General features: G+C 32.0%; 1 protein-coding gene across 1 annotated transcript in view; it reads left to right on the forward strand.

The window, feature by feature from the left end:
* Ncam2 (neural cell adhesion molecule 2) overlaps positions 1-14163 on the forward strand; it is a 390522-nt gene that overhangs the window by 344036 nt on the left and 32323 nt on the right. The window contains exon 14 of the mRNA XM_050163353.1: positions 9333-9513. Coding sequence (XP_050019310.1) covers positions 9333-9513 — 181 coding nt within the window. The remainder of the gene's footprint in view (positions 1-9332; positions 9514-14163) is intronic.

Raw genomic sequence — 14163 nt, forward strand, 5'->3', positions numbered from 1 at the left:
ACAAAGGTCTGATCTCCAAAATATATAAAGAACTCAAGAAACTAGACCGTAAAAGGCTAATCAACCCAATTATAAAATGGGGCACTGAGCTGAACAGAGAATTCTCAACAGAAGAAGTTCAAATGGCCAAAAAGACACTTAAGGTCAGGCTCAACTTCCTTAGCGATCAGGGAAATGCAAATCATTAATTTTTATATAAAAAAATGTCTTCTCGTATTCTTCAGTACAATGTGTTGTGTATAAGCTTACAAATAATGTAAATATGTTGGCAGTGAAGTAACAGATAGTTGTGAGCCACTGTGAGTGATCTGGAAATTAAATTATGTTCCATGGAGCAACAGCAGATGCCCTTAACCATTAAATCATTTCGTTATCCCCTGTAGATAATTCTATTGCTCTCAAATTCACAGTTAAGCCAAATGCTCATGATAGGAAGATTAGCACATCACATCTAAGAAGAAGTTATTACAATGAAATAGATCTATCACTAATGTTTAAATAAAGGGTGGTCATTGACCTTCAGTAAAATGGATCATGTGATTAAAGTGTATTTTGAATTGGTGAGTAAAGGGCTACAGACATCAATAGCTGCTTTGGGTATTCCAAAGGTTATTTTGAAAGAGGATTCTGCTTTTTGAGAAACAGTCACCAATGTTGTCCTATGTCTATTTCTTCTGCTTCATTGTTGTATATAATATCAGTGGTCACTGGGAATGATTGCTTCTCAAAAATTTTCCACAAATAATTTTGTTTGTATTTTCTATAGAATTTTTTAGAATTTCAGTTCTTTAGGGTGCTTCAACACATTTTCAATATATTCTTAAAATGTATATTTTGTGAATTATGATTGTTTCCCAATTTGAACATTAGATTTTAAGATAAGAAAATGAAATTTAATTTTCTATTGCATCCATTAAATAACCAATTTTATATAGCATTTAAACTTTTCCATTCAATTCCAATATTTCCTTTACTAGGCAGTCCTCTTTTAAAATCAATATATAGTAACATTATTTCCTCAGCTTGACCTCCATGGTCTTCTCATTCCATTTCAAGTTCATGAGATCATCGTCTTTAATTGTTGTTGCACACACACACACACACACACACAGAAATATTTAAGCACAAGCTGCTAAGTGAATCTTTTTGTTGGTGGTGGTTTGTGTCTGTTCCTAGGGATTGCTAATCTCTGTTGTAGGCTTCAAACTGGCAATAATGAGCAGGAGGGTGTTTTGCATACTATGCCATAAATATTCTACATCAGTGAGTCTCGGAAAGTCTCCTTGGGTTGTAGGCAAATCTAAACTAAAAATATAAAACAATTTGGGCCAGGTTTCTTGTAAGTTCTCATTGTCTCATTTGAAAATTGTGCAAAACAGAATCCCTCTGAGGAGCATAGATCGTAGTTGCAACATTAATTACACTATAATAGCTCCTGCATGTCTGTTACCTGTCTATATTTTCACTCAGAAAGGTTTTATTAGAAGACATCAGGAGACATTAATGACTTGTAAGGAAGAATGCCAACAAAATACCAGAGTGAACAATAAAAAATTATAAAATAGTAATGTGGTTATATATTTTTCTGTGAATAATTTACTTGAAATTAAAGCTATGTTTGATAATATAATAAATTGATAGTAGAGTAACAAATACTACATTCAGTGCAAGTAGTTTGATGAGTTTAATCAATAGTAGCAGACATTTATTATTTTATGCTATGCTTTTTAAAACTTTATTGCTTTGGGGTTTTATTTACTAAATCATGTGTACTCTAGGAGTGCTGTATTATTTGTAATAATTCTAAAAGTGTTATTATTTATAGATATCAAATACTATGGAAAGAAACTAAGTATATTGCTGCACAAGTTATACGTCTTCATCAAACCACAAATACAAAAAGGAAAATAATGAACAATATTTCAAAGGTCTATAGTTGGAGTCAGTGGAAGCCCATGCTAGTGTGCATGGGGCTTGGGTTTGAGCTACCTCACATAGATGTTACAGTAGAAAAGGTAGTACAGCTCATTCACTCGGGAAGCAAAGGAGGCCTCATGTATAGGAAACTATTGGTAATGATATACATATTCATCTCTTAAATTCAGTGCTAAACACTTTGTGTTGAAATATATACTTGGAAGCCCAGAGAAAGTAAATGAGTTTGAAATGTTTTAAAGTAAAATGATCCATTTCCCCTTTCCCCCAGAATTACTAACTTATTTATTATATTTGTTAAGTAATTTAGGATTAGAGTAACATTTCAGAAACACTATCAGGACTAACATATTGCATCTGATAGTATTTTAAAATAAAACTTGTCAAACAAAAGTACAATGTCATTTATACAAATAGAATTAATCTCTTAAGGATATATAAGATGGCTTAGAGAGTAAAAGCTCCATGCCATGCCTGATGACCAGACTTCAATCCTCAGGGCACACATGATTTTAGAGGGAAACAAATTTTTGAAAATTGTCCTTTGACAAATCAATGGACTGCTTGACACACCAATACCCACACATATGCATGCACATATATAAAATAAATACATATTAAAATATAAAAGTAATTTCTTTATAGCCTTCTCAATGTCTGGTTTAATGAAACCAATAACTTCTTGAAATGTATGCAACTTTATTTATATTCTTTTAATATTTATCATATGAATAAAACACAGCAGGATATTATTAGGGTTTCAAAAACAACAATACCTTAATTAACATACTTCATATCATTGGTTTCCATTACTATAGTGCTGTAACTAGCCCCAGGCATGGCTAGAGGCAAAAATGTTTTATTGAGTAGCACTATATCCATATAGAGTCAATTATTGCCACAAAACCATAATATTGACATTTTTGATTTTTGAGAATATTTGAATATACATAATTTAGTTTTTATTGAGAATAATGCTATCTCCAAATAACACCGCATTATAAATTAAAAGTTAATTTTCTGCAAATGAATGTCACTGAGGATATTAACAACACTTAATGGTGAGTCAGTGCCTCGCATTAGATGACAATAACATATGAACTCAAAGTATTTTGTAGGTGTTTTTTTTTTCTAAGATAGCTTTGTTTTTTATTTGCTTTTGATTGCAGATTATTTCTTCAATATTATGTTTTATTTTTTGATTTTGTGCTTCTCGTGTCTTCTCTGTTATTTTATATTTTAGTCTGGCTTGTTGCAATTTTGTTTATTTATTTTCCAAAGAGAGAAAGAGAAAGGCATAAATTGGGTGGGTGGCAAGATGGGGAGGATCTGGTAAGAGCTGGGGAAGGAAAAACATTGATTAGAATATACTGTATAAAAATATTTTCAATAGAAAAGAAGAAAATGAAAATTATTTAGTAAGATAAGCTCGAAATCAATCTTTAGCAAGTAGGCTGCTAGTTTGTTCCCAGCCTCCTAGCTCTGAAATAATCACACAGAAACCATATTATTAAATCACTGCTTGGCCCATCAGCTCCAACTTCCCATTGGCTAACTCCAACATACCAATTCAACCCATCTCCCTGAGACTGTGTATCGCCACATGGCTGTGGCCCACTGGCCAATGTTCTGGAGTCTGTCTCCAGCAGCACCACATGGCCTCTATCTAACTCTTCCTCCTCTCTCCCTGCGTTCATCTGTGCCCTCCCTGCCTGTGCGGGTCCAAAAGAGTTCCTTCACCCACCAATGGTAATGCACAACATACAGAGGGGGAATCTTACATCATCAATCTTTTCTAAGATATCACAATTTTTGATCAAAGAGAAAATAATATTAAAGAGATTCAAGTTTAGAGAATGATCTTTAATGCACTTAATTTTCAAATAGTCATCAATATATTTCAGTTTGCAAGGACATAATTTATATATTTCTGTCTTCAATTACATCTGTCATTAAAATTGAAACTAAAAAATAAACATAAAAGGTAAAAGATGGTATTGGAAGAGGAGAATGTGGTTTGATGCAACTGTATTGGATTGTATACATATAAGAAATTGCCATGATGAAGAAAAATCATAATTAGAAAATGAATACTTAGGTATTTCAATAAAAATACCATATTTTCCTTTACTTGGACATTGTTTTATACTATCAGTCTAATGTAACAGTCCCTTCTTTTGCCTATTGTTCCAATGATTATGTGATGCTTTCCAATAAAAGAATCCCTTTGAGTTGGTCATGGTGACATACAGAACTAATCTTAGTACTTTGGTGATAAGGCAGGTGTATCTCACTTTAGAGTATATCCTGCATGACACAGGGGTAGGAATCTCCCCAACAACAACAAAAAACTAAATGAATATACACGATACATCACATACTTACTTCATTGTCACTAATTTGTTCCAATGTCCATCTCATCAATTCAAAACAACCAGAGGATTTCTCTTTAACTTCATAATGGCAATGAATGTTAATTCAAATATAACTACTTCTGCTCACTATTCAATTATTATATTACTTGTCTCAGTCACCAGTTCATGTGGAACTATTGAAGTATAGAGCACAGACTCTAGTACAAGTTTTACAAAATAATTGTTTTGATTCCTTGTAATTTTTAGAAGGATATTGCTTACTCTTCAGTAATTTTCAATTTCTAAATAACCAATCATAAAGTGTACTTTCTACATAATCTTTTAAAGATTAATGGGAAGAAGGAATTTGCGCTTTCTGATGAAGTACAGAACTATATAATAGAAAAGAAAATCATAAAAGCTTCAATATATACTAAACCAGCAATGGACAAGTAAAATGTGTCCTTCAAGATTTTATAATCCCTGTGTTATTTTGTTATTGTGTATGGTGCAAAAAAACATATTGGTATTCTGAAATTTTATCCACATAAGATTTTCTGCAAATACTAGATCCTCTGTTCATTTCTGCAAATTCACTACCCATATGTTTGCTTCCCAGGCTACCTGAGTTGCACAGTGCAGCTATGTTTGGTAAAGTCTCAGACTGTATTAGTTTATATTAACCACATAATTAATTGGTGATGCTGTAACATGTTCAGCAATGGATATAGTGTACTTGACCATCATTGACCATCGTTGACCATCATTGACCATCATCATTACCTGTCTTCCTTTTCTTCTTTCCTGGGTCACTTTCCTTTTTGCATATAGTTCTATTTCTACTGTCATGTCTTGCTATGTATATTTAATTGTATCATCACCATGGGAAAAAAGCAGCTGAAGGAGTCTGGAAAATTGTTAACGTACAGAGAGGTTTTGGACAAATATTAGGTCTCCAGTTTCCTAAGTAGATATCGTCAGCCACATATATAAGCAGAGGCTGTGCTTTAATTTTCCAGACTCCCAGACCCAAATAATCACACAGAAACTATTTAATTACAACATTGTTTAGCTGATGGTCAGGCATATTTCTAGCTAGTTCTTACATTTCAAATTAACACATTTCTTTTAATTACATATTATCACTGTGGTCTACCAGTAAGTATCCAGCATCTTTCTCCTTTGGCAAGTAAATGACATCTACCTGACACTGTTTTCTTTCTTCCTGCATTCAGTTTAGCTTACCTGCCTAGCTCTACTCTACCTTACTGTAGGCAAAAGTGGCTTCTTTTCTTTAATCAATGGTAATAAAATATATTTACAGCATGCAGAGGAGAATCCCACATCCCATATAACTTAATGTACAAATAATAATACCAATAATGATAAAATCATAAATGGGTGGTTTAATCTAGGTGATCACATTACAAAAAGAAATCTAGCAAAATTATCAATATTAGAGTTCTTGATACAAACTCTTCTCTCTTGCAAGATAGTCTGACAAATTGCTAATATCTGTCATACCCTTAGGACATCTAAGCAGTTCTTATAAGATGATTTATCTACAGTGTGCTGCTTCAGTCTGATGGACATTTGCCCCCATTAGGGTATAGTACATCCTCCAAGGATTTGCTTTTCCTATAATACAAGTTGTCAGCCATTTCAGGACAATTACTTTTCTCTGAGGCTTCGATCTTGCGAACCTATGTGAAGAATCAATAGTAGCATCTGTAAAATGTTAACTAGATTGCTCCTATGAGCTAAACTTTCAACTGTGATTTGTATAGGAACAATATAACTTAGACCATATGTTTCTTATTGCCAGCTGATGTCTTGTGGGCAAATGCATATATGCATTTAATTTTAATTTCAATGACTATTGACAAGATTATAGATATTCTGGAAGAGAATAATTGCTTGTAGCTTATGAGCCAGGAAGCACACATTACTCTAAGTTATAATATTATAAAGTATATTGCCTTTTTCCCTCTCCAATTAGGAAGAAAGAATGTTTTAGAAAAATCTTAAAGTATTAAAAACACTATTCAAAGTGTCAGTGTTAGTGTTAGTATGTTAAATCTCTCCTGACTTAGGAAAACTGATTATTTAAAATCAATTGTATGGAAGGTACTTTTGGGACAGCAACAATGTTTAGGGCACACAGTTCAAAGTTTCAGTTGACCTTTTTAAACTATTTGGAATCTAGATATAATATAATAACATTTAAAAATAAGAGACAAATTTAATTTACTAAAGCCTTAAGTTTTTGAATACATAAAAATGAGCTTTGATTACTAGGAAACAAGAATTGCTACTATAGTGGTTTTAGCATGTGTATTGAAATATATTTAAAGACAAAAAGAATATTTTGAAATATTTTCAGTAAACAGCTATCTATATAGGTATTTATCTTCCTTATGCTTTTTGTTGTGAAAGAAGAAGATGCATTTTATTTATGTTAGTTTTGCTATTATAAAATAGGCTTTTTGCATAAAATAATATAACTATGAACTAATATATTGATTCAAGTTATTCCTGTCTTGAAAATCAAAAAAAGTTATTCAATTAAATATGGTACTATAATATAAAAATATCTGAGTTAATGACAAGTATTTTTACATTCAATATAGCTAATTAAAAAGCTAATTTTTAAGAATTTTGATTATTTATGTAAGGCCATACAAACAGTAGGTAACTAGCTATGTAGTCAAGAAATCAGGGACAATGAGAATTGCTTTTCGGTCATATGAACCTTAAACCATACATCACAGGAGTTAGAACAACCAAAATGCATATTGGTATAATTATCACTTCTATTGACATTTCTTTTATAATTATTTTGTTTTAATATAAGATTGTGTTTGCTACAGTTTCTATAAAGTCTTTAGAAAGGTAATGAGTTACTTCCTGTCATGAATGAAGGCATAAAGAAGCTCCATTATCAATACAAAGATATTCCTTTTTGTAGAGCAAAGGTAGTGATCCCCTAAATGCTGGTGTTAGGAGGAAGTTGACAATTAAAGTAAGTCTACTGTCACAAGGACTTACTATTTTCTTTACAGAAAGGAATTGGTCGATAAAAGCTTGGCTCAAGCTCCATGACTATTTTTTTTTAAAGAACTTGTCTTTCACCATTTAATTGGCATATTAATGATAGTCCTATGCAGCAAATCATATCATTAAGTTACCTAGAGGGACACTTTCCCACTAGTTATCTGAAATCATTCCCTGGGTACTCTATTTCTGCAAATTAGGCAGGCTACAAATGCATAATTGAGATTCTCATGCCTAGGGGAGTATTTAGTTACACCCACTTTAATTTTTTTTCTATTCCCTAGGAATAGCAATTAGGGGATTAAAATATCTCCCTGTCTTAAGTTGAATGGGAAATGAAATTGATTTATATTCAAAAATATTAATCCTCTCCATGATTCCTTAAAATATCACTGTAAAAGGATGTATGGTTTAATTTATTAGGTGAAAGAGTTAAATTATTTATAATTCAGAAGAGAATAGTATGTCAAATGCTTGATTTTCAGAAATGGCCTATTGGAAATTTAGAAACTCTATATACCTGTCTAAAAATCTCATAATTTATACTTCATTACAGATTTGGGTGTATACACAAAAGAACATCCTATAGCTATCAGATGACATAATCTAAGATTTCATATGTGACTTCACAATTTACCATTTATCTGTAGCCCCAGACCATAATTTCATAGACTAGCCTGACTATTGGGGATTATGCTACTGATACAGGGACATAAAAATATCAACAGCTTTATGCAAACTTGTCTTCATACAACCAAAACATAAATAAAAATTACTATAAAAATCTGATACAGGGGACTAGAGAAATGTCATAGCAGCTATGACTAGTAACATTCTTGCATAGGACCTGGGTTTAGTTACCAGAACTCTTCTGTAACCTCCTGTAACTGCAATTACATAGGGTCTAATGCCCTCTTCTAGATTCAACTTGCAACAGCGTAAGCATGACAAATACACAAGGCTATATAGCCAGGCATGTGAACAACAGACACAATACTAAAGTTTTAGGATAATCTGATAGAAAAAGTTAGTATATCAGGAACTTTTATATTTTGAAAGGTTAATATAATGGAGCACAATGATCATATTGCTTTAGACAATTTCATTCAGAGCATTAATAAACTATTTTCTTCTTTAAGAATAGTAGTTTTGATATATTTTAAAATATCAAATGCTCTAAAATTTTTACAGAACAAATAAAATAATATTTAGATAATAATATATAAGTCAGGTATGATGCACTTTAAGCAAGATATTGTAAGACTTAATGCTAAAATCACAAAATCCCAGTGAGTTTGCTGTTTGCTAAGTTTTACTGTAAGATTGAGGCTATAGTGTATATATAAGGATTGAGGTAATAGATAAGATTGACTGAGGAAGGGTGGGAGAGAGAGAAACACCAGAGGAAGAGAAAGAAGACAAGAAACAAAAAAAAATTTCTCCAAACAACAAGAAAGCAACCCATATTTGGCATTTCAGTGTTCATGGAAAGAATACCATGAGAAAACATTACTGAAAATTTGTCTGCTATAATTTCCTTGTGCGTTTTTTTAATGAAAAAGGCCACTTAAAATATACACCTGTAAATACTTTAAAGGATTCACTTCATAGATAGTTATCCACATCATCAAATGTTAATAATAGTCTCTGACAATTATTCCATGATTCATCTTTTCTATTTTCAGTCTAAAAGTGATTGTTAACCAAGTTTCTATGTAAGAAATTAAGAGTAAAATTAAATAGGTGGAATTAAATTACCATTGGATTAATTTGCAAAATGATCAGTCCTCAGCTAGTGTATTACCTTTTATGTAGAAAAATATTCAAGCAATGTTGAATTCATTAAATTAGCAACTTCACATATCAATTTTTAGAAAACTGAGAAAACACACAGTTTGCATTATTCCAAAAAAAAAAAAAAACCTTAAGTTTAGCATACAAACTTCTCATAACACTCTGTTCCAAAAGTTCTTTTCTCTCCTTTCACAGAAAGATAAGGAAGACCAGTGGCTGGAGAAGAAGGTGCAGGGGAATAAAGACCACATTATTCTGGAACATCTGCAGTGGACGATGGGCTACGAGGTGCAAATCACAGCTGCCAACAGATTGGGGTATTCTGAGCCCACTGTATACGAGTTCAGCATGCCCCCAAAGCCCAACATTATTAAAGGTAAGCAAGATGATATCCTTTCTGAAAATTAGTACTATCTGATCCTTTTACTCCTGTGGTATATTTCACTAGTAATGAATATTAAACTTGATAAACTGAAATGTCATTTCTATTTTCTAAGCATTATTGTTGCATGCCATAATGAAGTTTCACAGTTATTAGCTTGAGTTATTAGGTACTTTGAAGAACTTGCTTTGACAGCTTTAGCAATACCAGTGAACAGGGGATGACGGATAGAGGGAGTGAACTGAAGATGAATATGACAGATGAAAAACCGCCTTAAAAAACGTGGTGAGATGAGAAGAAACATTTGCAACGATGGCTTATCTGCCAAGCAACTGGGAGCTTGTTTTCCAGCTCCACTTAGGTTTCTCTACAGCTGAAGACAAGCTCACCCATGCTTGACCCATATCAGTGAGTAGGAAGAAAAATCATTGAGGCAAAAACAGTTTAAATGCAATTTTGCTAAGAACTAAAGCTGGAGATACTACAAGGGTCAAATGTATCAGGGAACTTTTAATCTGTTTTTAATACAAACCAATCAAGATCTCTGATGATACTTATACATTGCAAATTAATATGCTGATAAAATTACCTAGTTATTAAAATTATTCTCAAATATATTCTATGAAGACAACAAATCCAGGTCATATGATAGTTCAAAAGGATATTCAGTTATCTTCGTTTTGATATCATTATTTGGTTGAGAAATATGTTTGTAATATATATTTATTCTATTCTATTATATTATATTTGGATTTGCATTTTCCTGATCGCTAAGGAGGTTGAGCATAACCTTAAGTGTCTTTTAGCCATTTGAATTTCTTCTGTTGAAAATTCTCTGTTCAGGTCAGTGCCTCATTTTTTAATAGGGTTAATTAGCATTTTAACGTCTAGTTTCTTGAGTTCTTTATATATTTTGGAGATCAGACCTTTGTCTGTTGCGGGGGTGGTGAAGATCTTCTCCCAGTCAGTGGGTTGCCTTTTTGTCTTAGTGACAGTGTCCTTTGCTTTGCAGAAGCTTCTCAGTTTCAGTAGGTCCCATTGGAAATATCTTTATTTCTACACACACACACACACACACACACACACACACACATTATATATATATATACATACATACATACATACATACATACATACATACATACATACATACATATATATGATGAGAACAAAATTTTGATTCATAAAACCCTGGCTTATTTCACCTGTAACACAATATCCTTAATAGGACACAATCTTTTTCAATTAAGGAGAAAAAGTCACTTTGACTATATCACTTACCTTATAATTTCAAGGTGACATCAATGTGACCATTTTTAAACGCTAGTCCTTTCAGGTTGAAAGATATTTGATAAAATTAATTTTGCATTAAGTTATGTTATGCAGATTATAAAGTTTCAAAGTAATTAAAATGTGGCAAAGTGTTGCTAATATTTACTATCAAGTACCACAGATCTTGTGTTTTCAAAATGTGTAAGTTAGGCTTCTTCAGAAATAGTATTTTTATTTTAATATTATTTTTTATTCCCATTTCACCACATTATATTCTTAAGAGTCATCAAGTAAGTTATACTCATGTATGCCTATGACTTTAAAGGTTGAATGACTGTCGCTTTTCAAGTGTAGTTGCTTGACTATTGCCCTTTGGAAATGAATGAAATGATTGATTTTCATAAGTAAAAGTGTTTGAATATAGTATGTCCTATCAATCTATTTGTCCTTATGAATTTGAAATACCAATAACATCTTCTACAGTTATAGTATGCTTGTGGCAATTATATTCCTTGCATGTCTCTCAAAGGTGAATTAAATATGATCTCAAACTGAATCAGTGTAGCTGACCACGGAATTGAAAGTACATCCCACTTTGAGAGTCCTCAGAAAAGTTATATAGTCAGGTGGAATTATGGCTAATTTTTAGTCAAACATTGTGTTTAATTTCAAACATCAATGAAGATCTATATGAAGTGATGAATATAAATTTTAATAGGTACAAATGCAGTTACTTCAATAAAGTTCTGGTGTCTTCAACATCCTTGTAGAGAGACAATAATTGGCACTTTTTATATATAAAACCTACAAGAAAGGAGCTTGAATTATCTCAATCAAAAATATTGATAAATATTTAAGAAGATGGAAATGAAAATTTCCATCAGAGTATATTACATACGTGCATCACATTATCACAATGTACCCCATAATACTTTTATTTATCAAAAAAGTTTTCCTATAAAATGTAGGATTAAATTAAAATAATTTAATAATCATAAAATATTTAAAAATAAACTATAGCTATGCTTTTTATTGTTGTGTTCATAGAATTGTAGACATAAATGGGCAAATAAGTAAATAAGTAACATATATGTCTGCAAACAGTACATAGATCAAGAATTAAAGTAACATATTAATTATAAAAGTATTTTTTCTTTTAGTTTGTAAAGTTTTTAATTTGACAGCTCATAGAAAACCAGAGATCGAAAGTGAAGAAAATTATGATTTTATTTTTTCATAATATGATTTGTATTGAAGTTGTACTTTTGGCAAGTACTGACAAGGATTCATCTGTGCAAACAGTGGAATCTTTAGCTGATCATACTTAATGCAGTAATTATTGCATCAGACAACAGGCAAAGAGCCCAAGAATGACATGTGCCTGTCAAACATGCTACCTTGACCACATTAACGAGGAAGCCTGAAATAGGATAATAAAATGGCTCCCCTAGAAGAAACTTTCCAAAAAGACTTAAAATAATTAACTTCTAGATATGTGTGTTTCATGTAAGACATCTTTGACAAAAGTAACTGTTTCCTTTAGCAATTAGAAAAAAAAAGTACATTTAATGAGAATTTGTACATGTATGCCTCAAGAGAATTCTAGGAAGGACATTGTATCTGAATGGTCCATAAAAGTCATAAAATTAAATATGACACATCTTTTTTGTTGTTGTTGTTAAAATAAGGCATGGATGTATGCTGAAATGTTTATTCTTTTTTTTTTTCTTTCTTTCTTTATTTTTTAAAGATTTCTGTCTCTTCCCCCCCAGCCGCCTCCCCTTTCCCTCCCCCTCCCCCAATCAAGTCCCCCTCCCTCGTCAGCCCAAAGAGCAATCAGGGTTCCCTGACACATCTTATAGGGAAAAAGGTAGTACGTAAGATGTATAGTCATTACATGTGTTACATTCATGTGACTAAGTACATGTGATGAGACGTGAATTCTATGAAAAGGTCACAGAATGGAAAAAGGGAAAGAATCAACTGTAACCACACTGTGGGAGGAAACTCACAAGACCTATCTACTAGACTGGATTTAATAGACCAGATTACTGTTTACTTCTTCGTAAGCATATTTTCTCCAGTTGAATACTTTTGTAGGACAGATTTGTTTGTAGAATGACAGCCACATGAAGCATGGAATGTCAAATTATTAACTAGATATGCCTATTGCAGATGAGATGACTATGACTTAAAAATTTATATTCTGTGTCTATGAGAATTAACAGATGAATGTTTTTTTTTCTTTTTCTATTGATTTTATTGAGCTCTACATTTTTCTATGCTTCCCTCCCTGCCTCTCACTTCCCCCTTTCCCCCTTCCCATGGTCCCTATGCTCCCAATTTACTCTGTAGATCTTGTCTTCTACTACTTCCCATGTAGAACAGATGAATGAATTTTGTGAATGGGTAGAGACAATAACACTAAAAATCATTATCTAAATTCCATGAAAAAATTTCTGTTTGTGATATTCCTCCAAATTTTCTCTGTTCTGCAAGTACCCGGTCAAGGTGTTTAAGGGATCCTTCTTGATTGCTGAAGATAGAATCCCAAAACTATCAAGTACCAGGAACTGGGATATAAAAAGAAAACTTATTTTCATCCATTATCTTCCGAAAATTAAGGTCTTGCAGAGTCACTGGAATAAAATATTAGTGATATCATGAAATTTAGGATGTATGTTCTGAAGTATATAAACAAAGTGTTAAATGCTGCTGGGAAAAAGTAATCAAAATACATATATGTCATTGCATAAAGTTTTGCCAGAGAGTGATTAAGAGAGATTTTAATAAGAAATGGGTCAAGGTTGTCATACACACCTGCAAGACTTCATTTACTTCTTTGTTAATAGTTACAAGAGCTTTCCTGCCAAGGTGGGTAGAGGAAGTGGAAATTATTAGAAAGAAATTAAGATGGAGAGACTGGATTGTTTCATATCTCATGTAATAAGACCTACTCATAAGGTAGACACAAATGGAATTCTCGTCAAGCCATCTTATAAAGAAGGAGATTATTTCATTCTCTATTGTACAATGTACAAAAAGTCAATACTTATAATGGGAAAGAATTTAAAAATTAACATGGTACAAAAATTCCATAAAGTATTTTACTTGATATACTGATAGAATCCAGTGATTGACAAGTCTATTGTGCCACATAAAAGGCACGACTTAATAGACTAAGAATTGTGTAGTTAGTATTATGAGATAATCCTTACAATTGTGATGACAAATAATTTTGAGGCATTTAAATACATAACATTCAGCAATGTTAAATTATATTTTCCATAGTATTTAAAATACCTTCATTGGTTTTAATCACAACTCTTATGATTTATATTTCCAGTATTAAGTAAAGGAATAATTCGTCCT

This window comes from Alexandromys fortis, unplaced genomic scaffold (assembly GCF_014885135.2).
Source record: "Alexandromys fortis isolate MF-2015 unplaced genomic scaffold, M_Fortis_MF-2015_v1.1 scaffold_129, whole genome shotgun sequence".
Taxonomy (NCBI): Eukaryota; Metazoa; Chordata; class Mammalia; order Rodentia; family Cricetidae; genus Alexandromys; species Alexandromys fortis.